General features: G+C 46.7%; 1 protein-coding gene across 10 annotated transcripts in view; it reads right to left on the bottom strand.

Moving 5' to 3' along the window:
• Nucleotides 1-922: 922 nt before the first annotated feature.
• The window catches only part of LOC123994583 (filamin-C-like), an 85,714-nt gene continuing 60,010 nt past the window's right edge, over nucleotides 923-26,626 (bottom strand). For 2 of the 10 annotated variants that reach the window (XM_046297351.1, XM_046297354.1), the window contains 31 exons: nucleotides 26,259-26,428; nucleotides 24,831-24,948; nucleotides 24,098-24,360; nucleotides 22,427-23,024; nucleotides 18,618-18,791; nucleotides 16,665-16,827; nucleotides 16,213-16,373; nucleotides 14,833-15,000; nucleotides 14,630-14,753; nucleotides 14,244-14,400; nucleotides 13,150-13,339; nucleotides 12,966-12,989; nucleotides 12,567-12,814; nucleotides 12,092-12,184; nucleotides 11,574-11,673; nucleotides 11,227-11,367; nucleotides 10,993-11,121; nucleotides 9,313-9,486; nucleotides 8,958-9,119; nucleotides 8,541-8,744; nucleotides 6,807-6,959; nucleotides 6,529-6,651; nucleotides 5,997-6,272; nucleotides 5,056-5,325; nucleotides 4,715-4,852; nucleotides 4,374-4,489; nucleotides 3,440-3,572; nucleotides 2,990-3,166; nucleotides 2,518-2,736; nucleotides 1,820-2,032; nucleotides 923-1,683 (listed from right to left, as the gene is read on the bottom strand). In XM_046297351.1, coding sequence (XP_046153307.1) covers nucleotides 1,496-1,683; nucleotides 1,820-2,032; nucleotides 2,518-2,736; nucleotides 2,990-3,166; nucleotides 3,440-3,572; nucleotides 4,374-4,489; nucleotides 4,715-4,852; nucleotides 5,056-5,325; nucleotides 5,997-6,272; nucleotides 6,529-6,651; nucleotides 6,807-6,959; nucleotides 8,541-8,744; nucleotides 8,958-9,119; nucleotides 9,313-9,486; nucleotides 10,993-11,121; nucleotides 11,227-11,367; nucleotides 11,574-11,673; nucleotides 12,092-12,184; nucleotides 12,567-12,814; nucleotides 12,966-12,989; nucleotides 13,150-13,339; nucleotides 14,244-14,400; nucleotides 14,630-14,753; nucleotides 14,833-15,000; nucleotides 16,213-16,373; nucleotides 16,665-16,827; nucleotides 18,618-18,791; nucleotides 22,427-23,024; nucleotides 24,098-24,360; nucleotides 24,831-24,948; nucleotides 26,259-26,428 — 5,567 coding nt within the window. In that variant the 3' untranslated portion in view covers nucleotides 923-1,495. The remainder of the gene's footprint in view (nucleotides 1,684-1,819; nucleotides 2,033-2,517; nucleotides 2,737-2,989; nucleotides 3,167-3,439; nucleotides 3,573-4,373; nucleotides 4,490-4,714; nucleotides 4,853-5,055; nucleotides 5,326-5,996; nucleotides 6,273-6,528; nucleotides 6,652-6,806; nucleotides 6,960-8,540; nucleotides 8,745-8,957; nucleotides 9,120-9,312; nucleotides 9,487-10,992; nucleotides 11,122-11,226; nucleotides 11,368-11,573; nucleotides 11,674-12,091; nucleotides 12,185-12,566; nucleotides 12,815-12,965; nucleotides 12,990-13,149; nucleotides 13,340-14,243; nucleotides 14,401-14,629; nucleotides 14,754-14,832; nucleotides 15,001-16,212; nucleotides 16,374-16,664; nucleotides 16,828-18,617; nucleotides 18,792-22,426; nucleotides 23,025-24,097; nucleotides 24,361-24,830; nucleotides 24,949-26,258; nucleotides 26,429-26,626) is intronic. The other 8 variants (XM_046297352.1, XM_046297356.1, XM_046297358.1 and 5 more) reach the window with 5 other exon arrangements.

The following is a 26,626-nucleotide window of genomic DNA, read 5'->3' as shown; positions in this document are numbered from 1 at the left end:
TTACATTGAGGTAAATTTTACCTCAGGGATTCCCAACCCTGGTCCTCCAGTAACCCCAACAGTACACATTCATATTGTAACCCTGGACAAACACACCTGATTCAACTGTGTTTATCCAGGGCTACAATGAAAATGTGTACTGTTGGAGGGTCTGGAGGACCTGAGTTTGGAATCACTGTTTTAACTAAGTGATTTCACCAACCATCTGTAATAGCCCATTATCACCAGCAAGTGGTACTGTTGTACAGATTTACAAAATGCTAAAACGCTAATATAACAAACCGCATGCCATTTAGTGGGCGCATTTATCCAACATCACTTACAGTCATGCGTGCTTACATTACACGTATGGGTGGTCCTGGGAATTGAACCCACGACTCTGGCGTTAGAAGCGCCATGCTCTACCAACTGAGCTACAGAGGACCACATTTGGTCACAACTAAATATACTAACACACTTTAAATTAAGAAGGAAGACAACACATTTTTGCTTTTCAGTGGTAAGTCAGCAGTTAAACGTTTTATTGTGGCTGCACATCCTTGCCAAACAGAAGGTTAGTATATCAAACAATGAAGAGTTTTTTCTGTTCATTTTCTTACATATAAAATCACTATAAAATGTCACTCTATGATGCTGTTCCACTGTAGCATCTCTCTGTGGACTTCTTAATGAAACATTCACACGATAAACCGATTGCTACGCAGTACCCTCTTCCTCAGTACAAAATCCTTGGCCAACCACATCTCTGTGTCCATGGTAACACCCGTAATGACACAGGAAGGCCCGGTATGAGGGAGAATAGTTTCTAAGATCGACTGAAACCTTCTCCTTTGAAACAATATAAGACCATTTTCTGTCAAAGAAAATAAAAGGACTGAATAAATAAAGGTAAATAACTCCTCTCTGTCTGTCTGTCTGTCTGTCTGTCTGTCTGTCTGTCTGTCTGTCTGTCTGTCTGTCTGTCTGTCTGTCTGTCTGTCTGTCTGTCTGTCTGTCTGTCTGTCTGTCTGTCTGTCTGTCTGTCTGTCTGTCAGTGACCCAGACAGTGACGTCACAGCCATCTTCCCTCATGTAAGGCAGCCATTTTGAACAGGCCAGTAAAGGCAGTGTGGGACACCATTGGGGGACTAGCTGAAAAGCACATGGTAGTGACTGCATACTGTGTTTGTACTCTGAAAATACTAGCATAGGCTGATACAGACAGAAAACATGATTTGACCTCTTTGTACATTCCCTCTCATTGAAAGTAAACAGCAACAGGGTGGCTAGTTGGTGGGGCGGCGCAGACATAGGATGATTGGCACCTCAGATTTTGTGATGTCGCCTGGATGAGTTATCAGAGAAATGTGGCACAATGCATGATGGGTAAATTACCCCCCCCCCCCCACTCTCCGGACAGACTGAAAAAGTCTTTGTATCTTTAGTGTGTCTGTGGGGGTGTTGGACTAGTCCATTCTGGGATACAGCAGGGGGTTGTACAGGGGATGGATGAGTCTTAGGGGACGGTGACATGGAAGGGGCTGCCGGGGACATTTTCATCCCCCCATTTGACGATGAGGATGTAGTTGCCCTGTTCTTTGACGGTGTAGGTGACGCTGTACATCCTGTTTCCCAGATGTTTAACATAGACCTCTTCACACGGAGTCTTGGGTCCATGTACCCCCACCATCAACATGTTAGTTCCTATAGGGGAAGAAATACGTCAACATCAAGTATTTGTGTGAGTGTATCTGCGTGTGTATACTTTGTATGTGGGTGCATTTGGTCTCGTGTCTGTCTGCGTGTGTGTCTGAGCATTTGTGTGACCATCGCCTCTCACCTGCATTGCTGCAGTCCACTGTGAAGGTGTTCTTCTGCCCTACAAAGGCCTTTGATAGGCCGGCGCCCCGGGAGACCACCTTACTGGCATCCGAAGAGAACTTAGGGCCATAGGCCACGCCCATTGACGATGACGACGACAACGACTTGGTTACTGTCTCCACAAGTACGGACGAAGTTTCATGTAGACTGTGGCCACCAGAGAGACGAGCACCTAGAGAGAGAGAGAGAGATAGAGAGTGTGAGAGAGAGGGAGAGAGAGAGAGAGAGAGAGAGAGAGAGAGAGAGAGAGAGAGAGAGAGAGAGAGAGAGGGAGGAGGGAGGGAGGGAGAGGGAGCGAGCGAGAGTGGAGAGAAAGAGAGAGAGAGAGAGAGAGAGAGAAAGAAGAGAGAGTGGGGTTGCATAAGAGTGGTTGCGTAAGATCTACAAGAACTGGCGTGTTGCATAATCTCTCCTCATATAAAGCATAAACACACACAGCTTAGGAGCCCTCTGGACAAGTACGGAATGTCCAATATAATAGGAGTGTGTAGAGGCTAGGGACTCTTCCAACTCATTACATCAAGCCTCCACAAGGTCTGAGGACTCTTTAGTAGATCAGTACACACACACACACACTTGCCATCTCTCCATCAACACATTCTAGACTCAACACTGAAACATTAGTGTCTGGATAGCGTTGCTCTATAGAGGACTTACCTGTGACTTTAGCCTTGAAGGGGCTACCTACGATGTGCGATGGTCCTCCGTATTTGATGGTGATGAGATAGCTGCCGGGGGCCATGGGTGTGTAAGTGACCTTGTAACCCTCGGGACAATCCTGACAGTCCATCTTGACCTTGGACGGCCCATCAATGGTCACTGACAGAGCACCCGACCCCGCATTACACGTGTTCACTACAAAATCTGATGCCACGCCTACAGGAGGGAAGGGGATAGAGAAGGACAGGGAAAACATCCAATCAAAGGTGAATTAGAAGAGACATGTGAGCCAGCATTGGTCATTTAAACATTTTGTGTATTTTTCCATACAGTAGCCTATCGGCCTTCTTTGGGTATTTGAAATGACCTAATTACTGAACTCTGTTAAAATTCTAATAAACAAACATATACCATATTTGTCTACCTTATTGTATGTGTTTGTGTGGTTACAACACAATGTTCCTCATACCTGTGGTTCCTCCTTCCAGCCCAGGTCCGAAGGCAGACACCATTCCCGGGTCTCCGACCTGTCCGATCTCTCCCACGCGGATCTTGAAGGGACTACCGGGAATGTGGCTCCCGTTGAAACGCACTTCGATGGAGTGGACTCCGTTCTCCCTCGGGATAAACCGGATGGCGTGCTGGTCTGCAGGGGAACAGGAAGGGGAAGGTTCAAATGGCAGACATTTTACAATATTCACAATTTACTTACTGAACCTTTCATTTAGCAAGACATGCAATTGAGATGAACGTATTTATATTTTAGGATGAGCACCTGGTGCTTTGGTTGTACTAGCCCTCTACTGTAAAACACTTAATTATTGAATCGATCTGGTGGAAAAGGCAGTATCTTAGATATTTTCTGTACTGTGTAGTAGTGAGTTGTTGTATCGTCAGTTTGGTCAGTGCTATGTCTTACCGCTGTCCAGCTCAGTAACATAACACTCCTCTACAGCTCCGGACGGGGTGTGAACCTTAGCATCTATCAACCCCCTCGCCCCGTTCAACTGCACCGCGAACGACGCCTCCTGGCCCACCTTCAATCCCATCTCCTTCAATCACAAAGGTTAAAGGTCAATGATCTAATAAGCCCCATGTGGTCAGACTGATGACAGGGTGTTGGGTAACACATTTCCTCTATAGCAGAAGCAGCTAATAATAATTATCCAACCATCTCACCCCCCAACCTGAACACACACACACACACACACACACACACACACACACACACACACACACACACACACACACACACACACACACACACACACACACACACACACACACACACACACACACACACACACACACTGCCTGCATATAGATTTCAGAGTAGCCTGACCAATGTATCCACTAATCAAACTATTCATAGCTAATCTAAATTAATTTACAACTCAAATATAGATGACCTTCCATCTCTGGTTTAAATGAAGAAGAGGTTATGACAGGTGTGTCTGTTCATACAGCAGTGAACTCTGCTCTCTGTATAATACCATTCCAGTCCTCGGTAATGAAGGTGCTAATAATGATAGACATCAGAATAAGGTCAGCAACCTCAGCATCCAGTGTCAAATCAAATCAAATGTTATTGGTGGCATACACATATTTAGTAGATGTTATTGTGGGTGTAGCGAAATGCTTGTGCAATGTCAGAGTCTGGAGTGTTAATATATATGTGTGTGTGTGTGTGTGTGTGTGTGTGTGTGTGTGTGTGTGTGTGTGTGTGTGTGTGTGTGTGTGTGTGTGTGTGTGTGTGTGTGTGTGTGTGTGTGTGTGTGTGTGTGTGTGTGTGTGTGTGTGTGTGTGTGTGTGTGCGTGCGTGCGTGCGTGCGTGTGTGTGTGTGTGTTCTAACCTGTAGGCTGGTGACTGTAAGGCGGCGTGCGTTATCAGACAGAGTGGCGATGGGGACTATAAAGGGACTGTCTGGGATGTGCTCATCATTAAACTTAATGGACACCTCATAGTCACCTGGAGAGAGAGAGAGAGAGAGAGAGAGAGAGAGAGAGAGAGAGAGAGAGAGAGAGAGAGAGAGAGAGAGAGAGAGAGAGAGAGAGAGAGAGAGAGAGAGAGAGAGAGAGAGAGAGAGAGAGAGAGAGTACACATAGTCAACCTTGTGATTTCAGGTGTAGAATATGTCCAGTATGTTGTTGTGTACGTTAGATGAATGAAGCGTGTATAATATGTTGGTCTGACCTGGCTCCTGCACCACATAGGCCACTCCACAGGATCCATCCTTCCTGTCTTCAAAGGTGATCTCTGCCTTACTGGGCCCCTCTACAGCGATGGACAGACCCCCTGCTCCAGCCTCTCTGGTCCAGATACTAAACTCAGCTACAGAGGAACACAGACAGTCAGTGATACAGTATATACAAAAGGGAAAGACGCATATGAATAGTTTCATTATCTTTATCAAAAGCCCAATATAGCCCTACATTTAGTGAATGACTTACAAGGCAAGGCTCTCCTATTCAGAAGCTTCAAACACTGCCTATCACTTTCTAAGAGAGCTCTACTGCCCCCCTCAGCCAACCTACCTGCCACTCCTGCCACTCCTCTATCCAGCCCCGTGCCCCCAGCCCGGACCTTGTGTGCCCCTCCCTCTCCCAGGGGCCCCACGGTGAACTGGAAGGGGCTCCCGGGGACATGCTGGCCCCGGTACTTGACGTTGACCGTGTGGGGACCCATCTCCTGGGGGATGAAGCGGACGCTGTAGGTGCTGTCCTCGCCGTCGATGATCTCTGCGTCCTCCGTTTTACCCCCCGGACTGGTCACATGGGCCGTCATCTCCTGGGTCCCCTGGTCACCTGGAGGGGGGAGGGAGAGAAAAAGAGGGAAAGAGAGCGAAAGTAGGGGGGGGGGTATATGGGAGAGGGAAGAAGAAATAGAGAGAGGAGGAGGAGAGAAGGACAGAAGTAGGAGAAATGATTCAGACAAACTTCAAAATATTCTTCACTCTGTTCACAAACAATCAGGTCATTAGTAGCGGTAGTGGAGAATCAGAGAGAATCAGAGAGAATCAGAGAGAATCAGAGAGAATCAGAGAGACTGTAGGAAGTCAGACTGAGATGTGGATACAGCTGCGTGTGGATCAGTCTCTGGCTTTGTGTGATGTCAGAGTACGATGGCTGGGTCACAGGGGTGACAGCCATGAACTGCTCAGATTTTCCAGCTCCGCGTTCTCCTTTAAACACCCTCCTATAAATTCCAATCTGGGAGGAACACGGAGTGACTCCCCAACTCAACACACACGAAGGCACACACATTCATTCATATCCAGACATGTTGCTTACGTCATTGCATCATGCAATTGTTTTATTATTTTTATTCAACTTAATCAAGCAGTAGTTTGATATTTTGTATTCTAGATGTATGTATTAGTCTGGATTAAAACAAACAGGCATAGACAAACTAGACACTCAACACAAAACACACACATTCCGAATCAATTAATCGGCATTAGACAGGCCTCACACACCCTCTTGTGTCACACACACACCCTCTTGAGACTGTCTGGTAGTGGCTGGTATCCCACTGAAGCCTGTGAGACTCTGACTCCCCAGGAACTCTCCAAACACGTCCCTGAAAGGGTCTCCCCCGACCTGGGTACTCTCCTCCACGCGCACCTCCCGCTTGGTCTCCCCCGCCCTTGTCTTACTAATCTCTGTGCACTCCGTTCGCGTGTACGTGTGACTGCTGCGCGTGAACGTGCGCGTATGCCGCTCCTGGGCCGACACCATCTGGAACCAATTACCTACAAAGGGAGGAAGGGTGGAAGGAGGAGGAGGGAGGGAAGGAGGAAAAAAGAGCAAGAGATGAAAATAGAACTATGCAGTAGGAAGACCGAGCAAGGGGTCACGACAGTGTGTAAGAAAGGTATGTGAAAGCATGTGACTGTGCAAGGAGAGGAAGACAAGAGAAAAGGAGGGATGGTAGATAGAAAGGAGGAGAGCCAGTGGGCTTTTTGGAATCCCAATCCTTGACCACACACAGACCATAACGGTTCTCACCTGGTATTTTGAGGTTGAGGTTACAGGTGCTGCCCACAGTAGCAATGGATGGAGCATGTCTCTTCCTGGTGATGCTCTCCTTCACCCTGCCCTCACCACACACCTTCACTGTGAAAGGACTTCCTGTGGGTTAGACCAATCACAGCCAGTCAGGAACCCAAATCAGACAAAAAAATGCAAGACCACCCATAGCAAGATAAGTCTGTTTAGACAGGAGCTGAATTGTATACAGGCATGTTGTAAGACACCCGAGGCCGCCGGAGGCCCCCTGAACTCACCTGGAATGTGCTGGTCGGCGAACTTGATGTTGATGATGTAATTTCCTGGTTCAGTGGGACAGTAGGTCACCTTACAGGTACCATCCTCCACATCCTCACAGTTAATATCCACTTTACTGGGACCCTCTATAGACAGGCCCAGACCACCATAACCTGATAGAGAGAAGAGGGAGGGAGGGAGGGAGGGAGGGAGGGAGGGAGGGAGGGAGGGAGGGAGGGAGGGAGGGAGGGAGGGAGGGAGGGAGGGAGGGAGGGAGGGAGGGAGGGGGAGGGAGGGAGGGAGGGAGGGAGGGAGGGAGGGAGGGAGGGAGACATGAGAAGAGTAGAGAGATTAGATAGTGAGACATGAGAGAGGAGAAAGATGGGGAGAAAGATGTCATTGTGAGTGTTGGTTACACCAGTCATATCCACATTGTAATGGAAAACTGTAATTTATACAGTCATTTTGAGTATTATTAACAGTAAAATACGTGAAACATTTTACTGCAGCATTCTGTAAATGATGGTCCACTGTGGGAACATTCTGTAGGCAGGGAAATTATTGCTGTATTTTGAATGGTACACTGTAAAAACCATAACTTGTTTTTACAGTAATTTACTGACAGCTTGTTACCTGTAAATTACTGTAAAAAAATGACAGTATGTTATTGTAAAAAAAGCACTTACTGTAAAAACAAGTTGAGTTTTTTAAAGTGTACTGTAATTCTATCCCACAGAATACAGTACCGTACTGGATTTGTGGAGTGCAAAAAAGCTTTTGACCACTGGTGCGTGCACTGCATTGTTGATTCTGTCTCATTAACATATATATATATATATATATATTTTTTTTTTATGTATTTTACCTTCATTTAACCAGGCAAGTCAGTTAAGAACAAATTCTTATTTTCAATGACAGCCTAGGTACAGTGGGTTAACTGCCTGTTCAGGGGCAGAACGACAGTACCTTTTCAGCTTGGGGGTTTGAACTTGCCACCTTCCAGTTCCTAGTCCAACTCTCTAACCACTAGGCTACCCTGCCGCCCCATTTGAGGCGTAAGAGGCTATATTTGTTGCACCCGTTAGTGAAATGCTGTACTAACTTAACCTGCATGTGGTATTAGTGCCCCATCAATTTAAAAGGTATAGGGCACAGATTGGAGTGGCAGCAAGTCTTACACCTTCATGATTGAGCCTTTTGCCATGTCCTTTTGGTCTGTTTTGCCATGTGTTTACTGCCATTTTGGAAGCCTTTGTTAAGACCTCTAGAAAAGCAACTGATATAAAACACCAAATATTCATTGATGTGCTGTAAAGTGAACACATTACCTACATAACAGCCAATCTCCTTACACCAATCCCATGTAATTACAGACAAATACTGTCTAATACAAACCCTAATGCCCTCAACAAATTTCATCCATCCATTCATTCATTACGATTACAGTAGCATTGACTTTTTTACTGTATAATACAATCAATTCTACGGTATTGTACTGTGTGTCAATACGCAGTGCTTGCTTTGATACAGTATTTAGATTAATATAGGTGTACTGCAATATGAAATACAGTAACTTACTTGACAATGAGCTGCCTGCAAGTTACTGACAAATTCACGGCAACCCTTTTACATTGCACACACAGCAAAAACTACTAACTTAAAACTTCTGAACGTCTAAAGTTGAATATTATCTTAACCCCCTATTATGTTCAATAGTAACTTGTCGCAATGAATACCAATGAAATCACCCTCACCTGCGTTCCTGGTGTCAACTATGAACTCAGCCACCTCAAAGATGTGTCCCTCCACCAGTCCCTGGCCAAACACCTTGACCTTGCTGGCGTCACCGATCTCTGACTGACCCACCATGATCTTGAAGGGGCTGTTGGTCACGTGCGTCCCGTTCTTCTTCACACTCACAACATGCTCCCCTACCTCCTTAGGGGTGAATGAGATACCTAGAGGGAAGGACGGATAGAGGAGAACGCAATCAGATACATGGAATGACTATATCTGTGCCTCTATGGTTTAAACATATACACGTTTACTCTTGCTGCCATCTTACCAGGTCTCTTTCGAAAAAAGAAAAAAAAGAGGTTTACAGAACTTTGTGTTACTGACTAAATAATAGATTCATAAACTTTGGGACCCGGGCCTGGTGAGTGGCTCACCGATGTGTCGATTGGGCAGTCTCTTGAGGAGGCAGGGTTCCTCGTTGCCCGACGGTGCTCTGATGCTCGCTGTCAGGCTGCTCAGGTCTGTCTCTGAGATCTTTAATGACACGTCTGTTGCCGTGCCAACGTTGAGCTGGGATGTCCTCATAGTGTCGTCTCCTACAGGGAAGAGAAGGACATAAAAGGACAATGAAGAGAATGAAGGAGAGAAAATGAAAACGAATTCCTGCATTTAATGAATACAACTTTTGAATAACATCTTGCTCGAGCCTTGTTGCATATTACAAACTCTCTCTCTCTCTCTCTTTCTCTCTCTCTCTCAGTCTCTCTCACACACACACATAGTCATTACCTGTGATCTTGGCAGTGTAGGGGCTGCCGGCGATGTGTTTGTTGTCAAACTTGACGATGATGTTGTAGTCTCCTGGCACAGTGGGAAGGTAGGACACAGTACAGGTTCCATCCTTGTTGTCCTTACAGTTGATCTCTGCCTTAGAGGGACCCTCCACTGCCAGGGACAGACCACCTAGACATGAGAGGAGAGAGGGAGAAAGACAGGAAGAGAGAAAGTAGGAATAGCAGAAGAGAAGAGAGATGGGGGAATGTAGGAGGAGGCAAAGGGTGAGAGAGGGATGGAGGAATGTAGGAGGAGACAAAGGGTGAGAGAGGGATGGAGGAATGTAGGAGGAGACAAAGGGTGAGAGAGGGATGGAGGAATGTAGGAGGAGACAAAGGGTGAGAGAGGGATGAAGGAATGTAGGAGGAGACAAAGGGTGAGAGAGGGATGGAGGAATGTAGGAGGAGACAAAGGGTGAAGAATGAGGGATGAGAGGGGAATGTAGGAGGAGACAAAGGGTGAGAGAGGGATGGAGGAATGTAGGAGGAGACAAATGGAGAGAATGGAGGAATGTAGGAGAGACAAAGGGTGAGAGAGGGATGGAGGAATGTAGGAGGAGACAAAGGGTGAGAGAGGGATGGAGGAATGTAGGAGGAGACAAAGGGTGAGAGAGGGATGGAGGAATGTAGGAGGAGACAAAGGGTGAGAGAGGGATGGAGGAATGTGGAGGAGGAGACAAAGGGTGAGAGAGGGATGAAGGAATGTAGGAGGAGACAAAGGGTGAGAGAGGGATGGAGGAATGTAGGAGGAGACAAAGGGTGAGAGAGGGATGAAGGAATGTAGGAGGAGACAAAGGGTGAGAGAGGGACGGAGGAATGTAGGAGGAGACAAAGGGTGAGAGAGGGATGGAGGAATGTAGGAGGAGACAAAGGGTGAGAGAGGGATGGAGGAATGTAGGAGGAGACAAAGGGTGAGAGAGGGATGGAGGAATGTAGGAGGAGACAAAGGGTGAGAGAGGGATGGAGGAATGTAGGAGGAGACAAAGGGTGAGAGAGGGATGAAGGAATGTAGGAGGAGACAAAGGGTGAGAGAGGGATGGAGGAATGTAGGAGGAGACAAAGGGTGAGAGAGGGATGAAGGAATGTAGGAGGAGACAAAGGGTGAGAGAGGGAGGAGGAGACAAAGGAGGAATGAAGGAATGTAGGAGGAGACAAAGGGTGAGAGAGGGATGGAGGAATGTAGGAGGAGACAAAGGGTGAGAGAGGGATGAAGGAATGTAGGAGGAGACAAAGGGTGAGAGAGGGACGGAGGAATGTAGGAGGAGACAAAGGGTGAGAGAGGGATGAAGGAATGTAGGAGGAGACAAAGGGTAAGAGAGGGATGGAGGAATGTAGGAGGAGACAAAGGGTGAGAGGGATGAAGGGAGGAGACAAAGGGTGGAGGGGAAGGAATGTAGGAGGAGACAAAGGGTGAGAGAGGGGTGGAGGAATGTAGGAGGAGACAAAGGGTGAGATAGGGATGGAGGAATGTAGGAGGAGACAAAGGGTGAGAGAGGGATGGAGGAAAATCAGGCAGGGGAAAGGGATTGAAGACTTTGAGAATTGTTGAATGCCATGTTTAATACCATGATAGAATTTGACCATAGCACAGTAGTGGCACAAAATAGGGGCGGGATTGTTTGGTTCAGTTCCTTACCTTCCCCTGCATCCTTGGTGACGATGGTGAAGGTGGCAGGTTTGTTGACCATGCCGTGACTCAGACCAGGACCATAGGCTGTCACATGACCACTGTTAATGGCATCTACATAGAACTGGAGGGGACTTCCTGTGATGGAACAGCATGAAACAGCAAATTATGGATCTATTTCCTGTATGGAATTAGACTCTGTGTGTGTATGTGTGTGTGTGTTTTTCTCTATGCAATATGTACCTGGGATGTGGTTTCCATCATATTTGATGTCCATCTCGTGCAGGCCTTTCTCTGTAGGGGCGTATTTCACTGTTACTGTCCCATCCTTGTTGTCTGTGATGTTAGGACGGGCTGTCTTACCTGAGGGCATACGCACCTCACCTGGAAAAACACACACACACACACACACACACACACACACACACACACACACACACACACACACACACACACACACACACACACACACACACACACACACACACACACACACACACACACACACACACACAGGTAAGTTATTATCATACATATCACAGAAAACATCATACAAACACACACACTGTCAGACATCAGTTAAATCTCACCTGTGATCTCTCCCTTCTGAACAGTGAATGGAATGACCAGGTTGAAGGGGCGGAGCATAGGCTCCATGATATCGCCGGTGGTGACTGGCTCCTCTGTGGCCTATGAAAGGGAAATGGTTCAATTAACATTAGCATTGGCATTCTGGTCTATATCTCTGCTCAGGGATAGTACGAGGGGATGGAGGTGAAAGCACAAGCCCAGGCATAGGCCTTGACTCTGGGCAGACAGGACAGGTGAGAGTCCAGGCTTTGAAGGCCTGAGAGATGATCAAGATAAGCTGAAAGAAAAACAGTCAAAGCAATGTAAAGCGACTCATGCACACAAAACAGAGACAAAATCAATGGCCGTCGCCATAAAGGAGACAAGCAAAACAAAAATGAAGTGGACATACAATGATTGTCAACACAGAGGTTTTTGAGATGTACATGGAAAGCAAAGTTGGAATCATGGTGTTGAGATATGAAGGAGGTGGGTAAGCTGAAGGAGAGGGTGGAGGTAAGTGCTGGCAGGTTTATACCCAGTGAGGGGGGTAGCCCTGGTAGGCCTGGTAGGGCTGTTGTAACTGGAGCTTGTCACACGGTTCCTCTATTATAGGGACGGTATCACTGGCCTGGTGGGGAGGGTAAGTCACACGTTTAGGAAAACTTCATAGAAATCGACCAATTACTCATCGTATTTCTATGGGGAACTTACAAATCATCATGCACACACAGTTATAGTAATCCTCCAAGGATTAGCATAGGCTCATGTAAGTAGCAAACCATGCACATCTCATGTACTGTCACATGACATGAGTCAAACCAACTGTATCTGAAACCAGCCCAGCGATCACACAACATCGTGTCATACCATAGTGTTACAGAAAACATTCAATGAATGAAACACATTTATGGCAACACTGTGACAAAAAAAACGACACTTTCCCAACAAATTCAGGTAAGGACTACAGTACCCATGATGCCGTGTGTACTGTAGTATCAGAAAGTACTCACCACCACGTGGAAGGGGCTGTTTGGAATGTGTTCTCCTCCAAAGCGGATGGTGATGACGTATTTCCCGGGCTCCGGAGCCGTGTAGTAGATGTCAAACGTTCCGTCGGAATTCTCCACCACGTCCACGTCTAGCTCGGCCCCGTCTGGCGTCGACACCTTACAGGTCACCTTCCCCTTTCCAGCAGCTTTAGCGTCCACGGTGATGACGGTCTCCTCGCCGATCTGGATGGTGGGTCCGAGGCCTGAACCTGTCGAGAATGATAGACCTGTAAGGAGACCATTCACAACTACAGAAACTATCCCGTCATCACTAACATCAAGTCAATATAATCACGCGCTGTACATATACTGGTGTACATGCTCGTTTTCAGAAGAATGATCATGTTAAGAAATGCTCACCCAATCCATGTCCTCCAATGGAAACTGTAGATAGAAAGTAAATGATGTCTCATTAATGTGGCATCATGGGCTAAAACCCACCAAAGCTACTTCATCAGAGCAATGATTATACAGGCCTTCCTTTCTTCATAGATACATACAGTACGGATATAGATATACATTTACATGTAGTCCTCTCACTGACCTGTGACCAGACACTTGCTGGCGTCTCCAGTGGGCAGGGCATGAATACGATAGGGTGAGTAGGGAATCTCATCTCCTCCGTACTTGATGGTGATGGTGTAGCGCCCTGCCATGTCTGGTACATAGGACACTGTGTACGTCCCGTCTCTGTTGTCACGGATGTTGGCCTTTTTCGGCTTGCCTTCTGGGTCCTACAGGTGTAGGGATACAAACCACATTAGCCAATTAGCCAAGTAGCCAAACCCAATGAAGGTCAGTCCACACAGACTGGTGAGGAGGGACATTGAGGGGATGGAGAATGTTTGTCTTTCATGGGCTGTGTACTGCTGTTTAAGAGAACCGTTCACTTCCAAACATCCCTATCCTCCCAGTTCCTCCTCCAGGTTTTGTCCCAACTCGTCACAGCACCGAACTTGTTTCAGTGAAGTTTCAGCCAGGGAGTTAATCCGTTGTTTATACATTGTTTTAACTTTGGTCTACAATGCCTTTTTATCTGCTCTATACAATCCCTTGTTCTCCTACATAGACTGACTTCTCTCCTCTCTCACAGTAAGAAGAGAGGAGAGTGAAAGGAGACAGAGGGGAGACGGCAGACAGCGAGAAGGGTGAAAGAGAAGAGAGCAGGCCTTACGGAGCCTTTCTTAAGAATACTGAAGGGTATGGTCCCCTTGACTATATGCTTCTCCCATACCCTCCTGCCCCAGTCCTCCACAAACACTGAGGCCTCGCGCCTGGACCCATCCGGACCCTGCAGACAAGTCAACAGGCAGACACGTCACAGCCACAACCCAACCACATCCCAGATCAGGGAGGGGCAGCGAGAAAGGAATGGGTAGAATGGGGGGAGGGGCTGACTTGACATGGGAGTTGGTGTTTGGGTTTTTTATTAAACACAAAATAAGAAAATAAGGTAGAAATGTCGAAATTGGTAACAAGCATGAATCATAACAGCAAGATTGAAGAGATGTTTATCATCTTAAGGTTAAAGAAAAAGAAATGGAGGTTCTCTTGTAAATAGGGAGGAGAATGTCTGAGCTCACAGTCTATGACAGTTTCCTGTCTAGAGATGAAGTGACAGAGGCGGAGGTGACTCACCAGTATCTGCACAGTGAGCAGGCCTTCGCCAGCATCACGGGCATCGATGGTGAACTCCACAGGCAGGCTGGCAGGCACACCTTGGGCATTCAAACCTGGCCCACTGGCACGCACCTTACTGGCATCATGAGCAGGCAATGTCTTGATCTTATACGGACTGCAGAGAGAAGAAAAAAAACATAATTTCCAAGAAAGGATTGTTTATGAAAGATCAAGATTTAAATCTCTCAAGGATTTAAATGTTTCAGTTCAACTGAATTTCCACTTCAGGACAGGAAAAGAGGAACAATAGAGAATGACAGAGGGATGAAATCATTGTGTATTCAGTACAAAGATTTGATGGAAACATGTGATCACAGTTTGGTTCCTCCTCCTGCTGTTCTGACCTGCGAGGAACCTCCTGGTCAGCGTACTTCACACACACGGTGTACGGGCCGTCCTTGGCCGGGGTGTAGGTCGCTGTGTGTGTTCCGTCTCCGTTATCCGTGATGTTCACTGGCTCAGCCACTCCTGAAGTGGGAAGTAATTCAATATTGACCACAGTCTGAAAAGTTTAAGGAGGGGTCGGGTGTCTGTCTCTCTCTCTCACCAGTAGGTCCGTACAGCATCACTCCCAGAGGGGCGAGCCCAGCCTTGCTGGTGTCCACAGTGAAGGTCTGAAGAACACGGGCTCTGACTCCACTACCCAGCCCTGGGCCTGAACACCTCACCTTACTTGGGTCCACCAGCTCTCTCACTGGCACACGGAAGGGACTCCCTGCAACACACACAGGCAGGAGTCTATTGGAATTATACACGTATAGGTATATATTGCATGTGTACATTGATGAGTATTCATTTGTTTACGTACCTCTTTGAAAGCCCAGACCAAGCAAAACATTCTCATTACATACTTGTAGCATGTGTTATACAGGCCCTGCATTGCCAAGATATTTGAAAGCTCTAACAATGGAAATACATGTCCTCAAATATGGAAGGCAGGCAAGAGAAGATGGGATCAGATGGGACCATTCTAGCCAAAGAGAGAGCAGATATATGTGTGAACATGTGAACAACAGGCCATAGAAATTCTTAGTACCAATAGTTGCTTCTAATAAAACAGATGTATGTCCTTGAACCGCTTATTTTAAAATTGCAAACAGAAGAAGTTATAAGGGTCATTTAGTTGCTAAAGGCAGACTCCAGTACCCCGGCCGGCCTTCAGCTTGAGTTACTCATTGAGGGGGAGCACTGAGTTAGCCTGCAACATCACTTCCTGGAGTAGCTCAAACTGTGCATGTTATGTCTCCCTGAGACGTCATCTTAACTGACTTCATTTGGCTTCAAAGCACTATTGAGTCTTCACATAGGAATGAATGGTGTCATGTGATCAATGGTTTTGTCCACTCATATATACAGTCATTGGGAAGCCCTCAATGGCAATGTCCATGCTAAAACTGGTTATATCCATGATGACTCCTCTATTTCTACGACATGCACAACTCCCAAAAAAATTTTTTTCCAAAGTTGCCAAAATGCCACATGCGTTCACTTCATTAAAAAAAAGTGTTTAACTAGGCAAGTTAATTAATAACAAATTCTTATTTACAATGATGGCCTACCCCGGCCAAACCTCATTAGTAACAACCTTGTCATTACGAAACTTCTATTTGATTAAATAAGCCTCACCTAGAAAATTAGAGATAAACTCTCTCATTGACTCTCCTCACTTCGTGGGCTTATTTGGGCGGAGTAGACCTCTCACTTCACCTCATCCTCTCTGACCAAGCAAAACATTCCCATTCCATACTTATAGCATGTGGTATATACAGGTCTAGTGTACATTGATACGCATACCTTTTTTGAAAGCCTAGACCAATCAAAACATCTTCCATGACACTAACACTCTTTATCAACCAATCATGAAGAGTTTAAATTCTTTCCAACAGGAAGTGAAGGGGCTCTCAGAAGAAGTGACATCATGAAGTACCTGGGATGGGCAAGCCTCCGAAGGTAATGTTGACATCATAGTCTCCCGGGGTGAAGGGGATGTACTCCACACTGCAGCTGCCATCTTTATTGTCCTTACAGGACATCTTAGCCTCTGATGGACCCTCGATGGCCAGACCCAGACCCCCTGTACCAGCACCCCTAGAGGGCGAGGGAGGGAGAGAGGGGGACAGAAAGAGAGAGGGGTGGTGAAGAGGGACGAGAGAATAATGGCTTCCAGTATCTCATAACTGAGATGTTGTTTTTTGCCACACCATTTAACCTTCCTCCCCCTGATAGAGGAATACCCCATTTCACCCATCTGATTTTCACCCCAGTGTGTACCCAGTGTGTAACCCCTGAACAGATTGACAGAAGGATGCAGTGTTAATCTCTGATGGAAGCCTTATGTTCCACATGGTAATGATGAGGATTAAGTAAGTAAGTTAGTACCTGGTTTCCACGGTGAAGCGGTTGGGTTTGTTGACCAGGCCCTCCTCCAGACCAGGTCCGTAGGCTCTGACACGGCTGGGGTCACAACCCTCCGTTACCGGGACACGGAACGGACTGTTAGGCACCGCCACATCATCATACAGCACCTCTATCAGGTGCATCCCTGAACACACACAAGCAGTGAGAGAACACACACACACACACACACACACACACACACACACACACACACACACACACACACACACACACACACACACACACACACACACACACATTTGACTACTTTCTTTTGAAAGTAGTGTGACCAAAAAAACAATCTCAACAGTGAATCACTGTAGCCTTTGCTAGAGGAACACTGATTAGATTACTGAACTGCTACAATAAACTGTGTGTGTGTGTGTGTGTGTGTGTGTGTGTGTGTGTGTGTGTGTGTGTGTGTGTGTGTGTGTGTGTGTGTGTGTGTGTGTGTGTGTGTGTGTGTGTGTGTGTGTGTGTGTGTGTGTGTGTGTGTGTGTGTGTGTGTGTGTGTGTGTGTGTGTGTGTGTGTGTGTGTGTGTGTGTGTGTGTGTGTGTGTGTGTGTGTCTGCGTGCGTGCGTGCGTGCGTGTGACTTTCTTTATGAAAAGTCCATGTCAGAGAGCCACAAGGTTGCGTATTTCTGTCCCCAATTCAGCGGGCTGAGGCCTGGACGTAACAGGCATCCCCTATTAGTGGAAAACCATCTGCCCTCCCTCTATAGACAGTCACCGGCTACTAATACCTTACTTCCCCCAGACCTCTCTCTCTATCTCCCTCTCTATCTCCCTCTATCCTTCCCTCCCTCCACCTCTCTCTCTATCTCCCTCTCTATCTCCCTCTCTATCTCCCTCTATCCCTCCACCTCCCTCCACCTCCCTCTCTATCTCCCTCTATCCCTCCCTCCCTCCACCTCTCTCTCTATCTCCCTCTCTATCTCCCTCTATCCCTCCCTCCCTCCACCTCTCTCTCTATCTCCCTCTCTATCTCCCTCTATCCCTCCCTCCCTCCACCTCTCTCTCTATCTCCCTCTCTATCTCCCTCTATCCCTCCCTCCCTCCACCTCTCTCTCTCTCTCTGGGAGAAGATTCAGTTCCAGCTTCCATTCATTCATTCATTGTTATAATGTTCTTTTTTTGCCTTTCTCCCTTTCTGTCTTTCTCCCTAGCTCATCACTCTTTCTCTCCCCCTCTCTACCTTAACTTCCCTCTTTCTTTCTGTTCTGTGTGTCTCTCCCATCTTCTCTCTCCCTCTTCCATGTAATCTCAACGTGTGTGCTCTCTTTCCCCCTCGTGTCCTCAACAGCCGGGGCCTAAATATACATCAACCCCCTCCCACTTCTCTCAAAGTCCTCTCGTATCTCCAGCCAGGGCCTGTATACACAAATGATATCACAGTAGGAGTGCTGATCTCCGATCAGACCCCCCCCCCCTGATCCTATATCAGTGTTCCTACTCAAAGCCACTTGGTGAATATGGGCCAAGGGGCCTACACTGGGAGAAATCACACTGCTTCCTGGCAGGCTAGAGTATGTTAAAGTCATGAAGGGCAGAACAGCTGAGCTCAGCCCTTTTCCCCCTGGCTAAGGGGGAGGGAAAACAGTTAGTTTTATGAAAGCCACAAGGTTTATTTTTTGGGAATTACGACATGTGGCGCTGGAAAAACATTCACAAACAGGGTGAGCACCAAGGCTACCCAGACTCCCTCACTGCAGGCCTCAAGAGGGGCTATAAGCCAATCAGACGGGTGTACTGGGGCGGCTGTGGGCTCATTCAGGTACAATACAATCAAAGGCAATCTAATGACTTTCCTATGAGCTTTGGCTTCACATATGGCAGATAATACATTGTGCCTGATATTCTGCTTCATCCATCATAATGTTCTCTAGATAGAATGTACATCACATTATCGGTGCAGATGCATGCCTCAGCCTTACCATCCTCGTAGGCAGCGTATTCCACTCTGTAGGTGCCTTCCCCCTTGTCAGTGATGTAGGCGTCTGTGTTGGCGCCTGTAGGGTTGACGATGCGGGCCTTGACATGGCTGCCCCCGGTCTTGCTCTTGGCACGGGCATCCACGATGAAATGGGTGGTCACCTCCCTCAGGACCCCTGTGGACAACACAGATACAGTATGTATGTGGAGCTTGGTTGTTTTGTCTGTCTTTCACAGGTGATGTGTCTATCTGGCTGGCTGGCTGCCTGTCTGTCTGTACCTCTGTCTTTGTCCCTCGTTCTCTGATCCACAGGAGGTTGGTGGCACCTTAATTTGGGAGAACGGGCTTGTGGAAATGGTATCATATACATCAAACACAGTTTCCAAGTGTTTGATGCCATTCCATTTGCTCCGTTCTGGCCATTATTATGAGCCATCCTCCCCTCAGCAGCCTCCTGCACTCTGATCACAATTATTTTCTCTCCATGTGATAGACACACATTTCTCTTTCTCTCTCTCTTCTCGATGTCTATCTCTAACTTTTCCCTTGGGATCTAAGCTGAGACTAATTCGACAGCAGGTCTGTCTGAGTTAACACAAACCTCCATTGACAGCCGCACGTCTGCAGTATCAATTCCAATGGCTTTAAAAGCCCAGCCAATCACTGCCAATCAGGAACACAACCAACCAATCACAAAGCAATCACAACCCCTCACAGTCAGACATGGCCAATCAGGATCGTCCAAGTCTAATCAAAGCCAGACAGGGCTGTGCAGGGCAGTAATGTCAGTCAAGCTGTGGTCAGGTCGCTACGGCTAATCGTCAGTTTATTTTCCTTCCTCTACGGACAGAAAGAGATAGGGGAGAGAGAATAGGAGTGGGAGAGAAAGGACAGAGGGAGATAGCAAAGGAGAGAGAGAGAGAGAGAGAGAGAGAGAGAGAGAGAGAGAGAGAGAGAGAGAGAGAGAGAGAGAGAGAGAGAGAGAGAGAGAGAGAGAGAGAGAGAGAGAGAGAGAGAGAGAGAATTTATCAAATTCACAGACCACAAATTTAGCACTGCCACACTCCATTAACCAGGTTTTGAGTGTAGGCTATTCCCCTGACATCTGGAACCAAGGACTAAAAATGAAAAATGGAGGCAAATTTGATCCAAAGAATTACCGTGGCATTTGTGTCAACAGAAACCTGGCAAAAATACTCTGCGCCATCACGAACAGCATATTACTACACAATGTTCTGAGCAAAAATTGAATTGAATTCCTACCAAATGATCAAACTTCAGACCACATGTATACCCTACACACCCTAAATGTTAAACATGAGAATCAAAACAAAACATTTCTCTTGCTTTGTGGATTTCCAAAAAGCCTTTGATTCACTTTGGGCGTGAAGACATTTTTCTGAAATGAATCGAAAGTGGTGTGAGTAGAAAAGCATACTGTGTGACGTCCTCAAATCAATGTGTAGAAATAACAACTGTGCAGTCAGCATTGGAAATAAACTTACACATTTATTTTCCCAAGGACGCAGAGGGAAACAGTTGAACAACCGAAGCTCAAGTCTATTTAATATATATATTTTTTAAAACTAGAACAATCAACAGCCCACGGTCTCACTCTTAACAACACAGAAATAAAATGCCTCCTGTATGCAGACATGGTGCTGCTGTCCCCCGCAAAATATGAGTTACAGCAACAACTAGGTTATCTGCAACAGTTCTGTCAGACCTGGGCCTTGACAGTCAATCTCAAAAAGACAAACATTCTATCCAGATGTCGGGGAAAACCGATATCCATTTTTACTGGGCTCCACAGTGAACTTCAACTTGGCTGTGAATGAACTTGAAGACAAAGCAAGGTAGGGCTTTCTCTGTCATTAAAATATCTATCAAATTAGACATACCAATTAGGATTTGGCTCAAAATATTCAAATCAACAACAGAAACAATTGCACTATATGGCAGGGAAGTGCGGGGTCCGCTTCTAAAACAAGAATTTGACAAATGGGACAAACGCCCAATTGAAACACTGCATGAGGATTCTCTAAGAGCATCCTAAGAGTACAGAGAAAAACTACAAACAACGCATGAAGAACAGAATTAGGCCAATTCGCTCTTCTGATTGATATCCAAAAAAAGACCTACCAAATTGTATAATAATTTCTTAACAAGTGACCCCGCTCCTACCACTACAAAGCCCTCAACTGTCAGGTGACCACCACAGAGAAGGGTCTCGTCAGCCAGGTGGTCCTGAGGCTCAATTCACTAACCACTACCAACCCAACAAATCCTCCGGACAGCATCTAGCCCAACCACATTATCACAGGGCAAAAAGAAAAATAGCACCAATTGGGAAAAACCCCCACAAATAATCAAAGTAAACTTCAATGCTATTTAGTTCTTAACAAACAGTACACAGTGGCAGACTATCTGACTATCTGAAAACTGAGGAAAACACTAACTACTGTATGTACAGACTGAGTGAGCACAGCCTGGCCATAGAGACCAGTCATCACAGGCAAACCTGGCTGCTCAGAGAGGACAGGAAGAGCTTGTTCTTCACCCAGGAAGAGGAAGAGACAGAACAGTATTTTCTGTCAGACTGTGACAGATATTCTGACATAAGAAATATATTCTTCCCAAAATTATAAAACAACAAATTCATTATTTACATTATTCAAATACATTAAATACATTATTGGTTAAAAACTCAAACGCTGTGTTTTATCAGCCAAATGTGTGGCCTCCTTCCACAATGTGAGAGACAGCCAGTGAGAAGTATAGTATGATTATTCATATCAACCTACTCTTAATTATTATTTGTTGTAATTGCTTCTAATATGAGTATCACTATCAGTATCATTGCTTCATTATATTTCCTGAGCTTTCCTATATCTCCTAGACATGGGACAGACACTTCAAAACCTTTTTCCTCGACTGTCTGTTTTGCCAACGGCTTAAACTCTTAAGAATGAATTACAGTCTAGTATATTGCTCTGACCATCGTCGATATATGTTTACTTTGACAATGTAAGTGTTTACTTTCCATGTAAATAAAGTATACTGAATTGAAAGAGAGAGAGAGAGAGAGAGAGAGAGAGAGAGAGAGAGAGAGAGAGAGAGAGAGAGAGAGAGAGAGAGAGAGAGAGAGAGAGAGAGAGAGAGAGAGAGAGAGACAGAGAGACAGAGAGACAGAGAGACAGAGAGAGAGACAGCATGGGGTGTAATAGAGGCAGGAAAGACTGCCGTTGTGCTTTGAATCACAATGGAATGAAATGACAGAGGAATCGAGAGGAGATGGACGTCTCTTGGCCAGGGCTCTTGGTTTATTTTGCTTTACTGTGACATTCACCCTGTGTTTGATGTAATGGCTGGCCTGAACTCAGTCAAGGGTTAAACTAGCAGTGAGAGAGGGAGGACGGCAAGATCCATCCACAATAACACAGAGACTATGTCCAAAATAGCAGCCTATTCTCTCACCGTAAGAATCAACTTCTTGATTCATATTATTCATGGCCCTTTTCTCTCTGAAGAAATCTCTTCTGTACTGTTAAGAAAGTAGGCTATAGACTGGGTCTTTTGTTAACTACAGGTCGCCTTTATAAGTCCTAAACCTGTTTGACTCACTCAGAAGCTATTCAGCTGAAATCCTTTTTGAATTCTACATCAGATATGTGAAACGAAGCCTGAGTTCTGAAAAGCCCCATCTAGATTCAGCGAAAAACATTCAAAGTGAAAAGCCTATTATCCGTCATCATCATGATGATGATGACGATGATGACGATGATTATCTACATTTGTGAATGGTCTTACCTCTGGGTTCCACTCCTGGTCCGTACACCTTCACCCCGCTGGTATCCACGGCTGGGTCCACCTGCACACGGGCGGGGAACTTGGGCACGGCGTGGCCCCCGTATTTAATGGTGATAGTATACATGCCATGGAACTGTGGGATGTACGTGATAGAATAGGTCCCATCACTGTTGTTCTGAACACGCACCTCCGCCTTCGACCCCGAATCGGAAATAATCTCAATGGTCAGCTCGGCCTCCCCAGCCTTGGAGCAGTCCACTACGAACGACCCTGCCTCGTTGACCTTCCCTCTCTCCAAGCCTGGCCCACTTGCTGTGACCTTACTGGGGTCAAACACAGACTGTACCATGGCCTTGAAGGGGGAGCCGGGGATGTGCTGCTCGGCAAACAGGATGTTGATGGCGTATTCGCCGGGCTCTGTTGGCAGGTAGGAGACAGAGCAGGAGCCATCGCCGTTGTCCTGGCACTCGATCTTGGCCTCGCATGGCCCCTCCACGGTCAGGCCCAGCCCGCCGGTGCCCGCACCCTTGGTGTCAATGGCGAAGGGGGCCGCCTTGCCCACCATGCCCCCCTGGAGGCCTGGGCCATACGCACGCACCTGAGAGACAGCAGGGGGGAGAAACCATTAGACAGCTCAGAGGGGGTGATTAGATCTAAAATGGGTGCTCTATGTTACAAATAAAATGGAGTATGCAATATTAAGCTCTATTGAATTTCAGTAATAGAGCCATCAGAAGTGAAGAAGTAACAGGAGTCTCATCTGAGAAATTTTTGAAAGATGACTGCATCTGACCAACGTGAAAAATGCATATGTCCATGACCACAATAACTATTTCAGTTCCTTCTCTGCATGACCGGCACATTCTAAACCCTCCCAGTAATGCTTTCAGAGAGTGATGGTGTATGAGGGGGGATTGAGGAATATCTGGTGAAGGGGGTCAGGTGTGCTATGTACCAACAGCCCCAGTCCCACATGGGACAGCAGTGACCTCACCGCCTGACTCATCTAACTGTGACCAAAGGGAACACACACACGCACATGTATACACACACATACTCGCTCTCTCTTTCTCTCTCTCACACACAAACACACATCTGCTGACATTGGTTAATGATTGGTACTCTCTGGATGAGTCTTGGCCAAATCAAACAGCCCCCAGGTGATCAGAGTGATGAATATGTTTCATTATCACTGTATTACACTTCTACTGCTCCTGGACCTGTCTGTGTGTGAACGGGAGATGGAAAAAGGGGCAGAGAGATGGGTGAGGAGATACTCACTACTAAGATAGGACACCCTGGGTTTTGAGTTAGACCCTCTCTGGCAGTTGTTAACCCCATGCAGACTGGACCAATCGCTCGACAGAGCAGTACAGTGTTGTGAAATGTCTGAACATTCCTTCCAGCATAGCTCAAAGTCTAAAACCCACTAGCTTTATCCACATAATCCTTTGGTGATCTGTATTCTACAGTGCTTACTGTACACAGGTTGTGTGTGTGTGTGTGTGTGTGTGTGTGTGTGTGTGTGTGTGTGTGTGTGTGTGTGTGTGTGTGTGTGTGTGTGTGTGTGTGTGTGTGTGTGTGTGTGTGTGTGTGTGTGTGTGTGTGTGTGTGTGTGTGTGTGTGTGTGTGTGTGTGTGTGTGTGTGTGTTCGTCTCAGGTGTATCCTACCTTTGAGGGGTCAGGGGGCATCACCCCCTCCACAGTGAAAGGGCTCCCAGGCACAGGGTTCCCATCATAGCTGATGTCCACTTTGTAGGGTCCCTCCTCAGGGGGAATGTACTTCACAGTGTGCACTTCGTTGGCCGTGTCAGACTCCAGCTTGCAGGGGATTGGCCGACGAGAGGGCGAGGTGATCTTCACATCCATCTTGCCCTGACCACCGGCGCCGTGCGTGCTCACTGTGAACTCCTGATCCTTCCCAACGTCGACCTCTGTAGGTCACACACACACACACACACACACGAACACACACACACACAGGGTATCAGGCCGGGCTATAGCCTACATTCCTGTTTGGCACCAAAGTGAAAACAATAGATTTGAATTGAACAGACTGGAATGATTAGATACCTAGGGGATCATAATTATTTTCTATATGACTATGGAGCCAAGCCATCACACAAAACAAATACTATACTGTCCTTGGTGCATCGGCCAAATTATTCCTTGGCAGTATTGAATATCACGAGGGAGGGCCAGTTGATTTCATATATTTCTTCTTAAAGGTAGTAACTGTCAGAAGAATTCCAACGTATTATCTATGGCTGTGTGTTCTGGGGTAGACAAGTGTGTTGGAGGTCATAAGGTCACACTCTTCCATGTGATGAACAGTGGTTATTTCCTGGTCAGTTTCTTAGTAAAATGACAGTACGTGTGTGTGTGTGGGGGGGGGGCTACTCACTGTTGTTCAACCCCTGAACTTTGACCTTGTTAAGGTCAAGGGGCGGAGCCACAGTGATGTTGAAGGGGCTCTTGGGAATGGGGTCACCGCCGTGGCAGATTGAGATAGACATGTTACCCTGAGAGAGGGAGCGACAGACAGAGAGAGGGAGAAAGGGAGAGAGAGAGAGGGAGAGAGAGAGAGAGAGAGAGAGAGAGAGAGAGAGAGAGAGAGAGAGAGAGAGAGAGAGAGAGAGAGAGAGAGAGAGAGAGGGAGAAAGGGTGAGAGGGGGAGAGAGAGAGAGAGAGAGAGAGAGAGAGAGAGAGAGAGAGAGAGAGAGAGAGAGAGAGAGAGAGAGAGAGAGAGAGAGAGATAGAGAGAGAGAGAAAGAAAGGGTGAGAGGGGGAGAGAGGGAGAGCGAGAGAGAGGGAGAGATATGAGAGAGGGAGAGACAGAGGGCGATATGGTGGGGAAAGAGGGAGGGAGAGAGAGAAAGAGAGAGAGAGAGGATATGGGAGATGGAGAGAGAGAGAGAGAGAGAGAGAGAGAGAGAGAGAGAGAGAGAGAGAGAGAGAGAGAGAGAGATTGAGAGAGAGAGAGAGAGAGAGAGAGAGAGAGAGAGAGAGAGAGAGAAAAGATGAATGAGTTGTTATGTTATATTATGACATATGGACATACTGAACATATGTGCACTGCAGTGTAGTGCACGGTGTAGGAGTAGCCATGGTTACATACTTGTTGCACTGCAGTGTAGCACACGCTGTAGGAGTAGCCATGGTTACATACCTGTTGCACTCCAGTGTAGCTCACAGTGTAGGAGTAGTCATGGTTACATACCTGTTGCACCGCAGTGTAGTGCACAGTGTAAGAGTAGTCATGGTTACATACATGTTGCACTGCAATGTAGCGCACAGTGTAGGGGTAGTCATGGTTACATACCTGTTCCACCGCAGTGTATCGCACAGTGTAGGAGTAGTCATGGTTACATACCTGTTGCACTGCAATGTAGTGCACGGTGTAGGAGTAGTCATGGTTACATGCATGTTGCACTGCAGTGTGGTGCACAGTGTAGGAGTAGTCATGGTTACATACCTGTTGCACTGCAGTGTAGCACACGGTGTAGGAGTAGTCATGGTTACATACCTGTTGCACTGCAGTGTAGTGCACAGTGTAGGAGTAGTCATGGTTACATACCTGTTGCACTGCAGTGTAGCGCACGGTGTAGGAGTAGTCATGGTTACATACCTGTTGCACTGCAGTGTAGCGCACGGTGTAGGAGTAGTCATGGTTACATACCTATTGCACTGCAGTGTAGCGCACGGTGTAGGAGTAGTCATGGTTACATACCTGTTGCACTGCAGTGTAGCGCACGGTGTAGGAGTAGTCATGGTTACATACCTGTTGCACTGCAGTGTAGCGCACGGTGTAGGAGTAGTCATGGTTACATACCTGTTGCACTGCAGTGTAGCGCACGGTGTAGGAATAGTCATGGTTGTCAATGATCTCAAAGTCTCGAACGGCGTCCCCTTTGGCTGCTCCGGTGAAGTGCACTTCAGGCTTGGCCTTGCCCGCTCCCTTGGTGTAGATGGTGAAGTGGGTGGGCTTACCTACCTCCACACCTAGACGTTGTCACACAGAGGGATATTCATGATCAATACAACTGATCTACTAATCAGGTGCATTAACAGTCATTAGCATAGAATTAATTAAAATACCAGAATTGGACATTGATATCCATTGTTTTGTATCTCTAAAGTCATTATTATCATCATAGTTTTATGTGATGTTGCTCTATTGGCCATGTCGGTGGCTTGTTG

The sequence above is a fragment of the Oncorhynchus gorbuscha genome, linkage group LG14 (assembly GCF_021184085.1).
Source record: "Oncorhynchus gorbuscha isolate QuinsamMale2020 ecotype Even-year linkage group LG14, OgorEven_v1.0, whole genome shotgun sequence".
Classification (NCBI taxonomy): Eukaryota; Metazoa; Chordata; class Actinopteri; order Salmoniformes; family Salmonidae; genus Oncorhynchus; species Oncorhynchus gorbuscha.
This window is presented reverse-complemented; position numbering and strand designations above follow the sequence as displayed.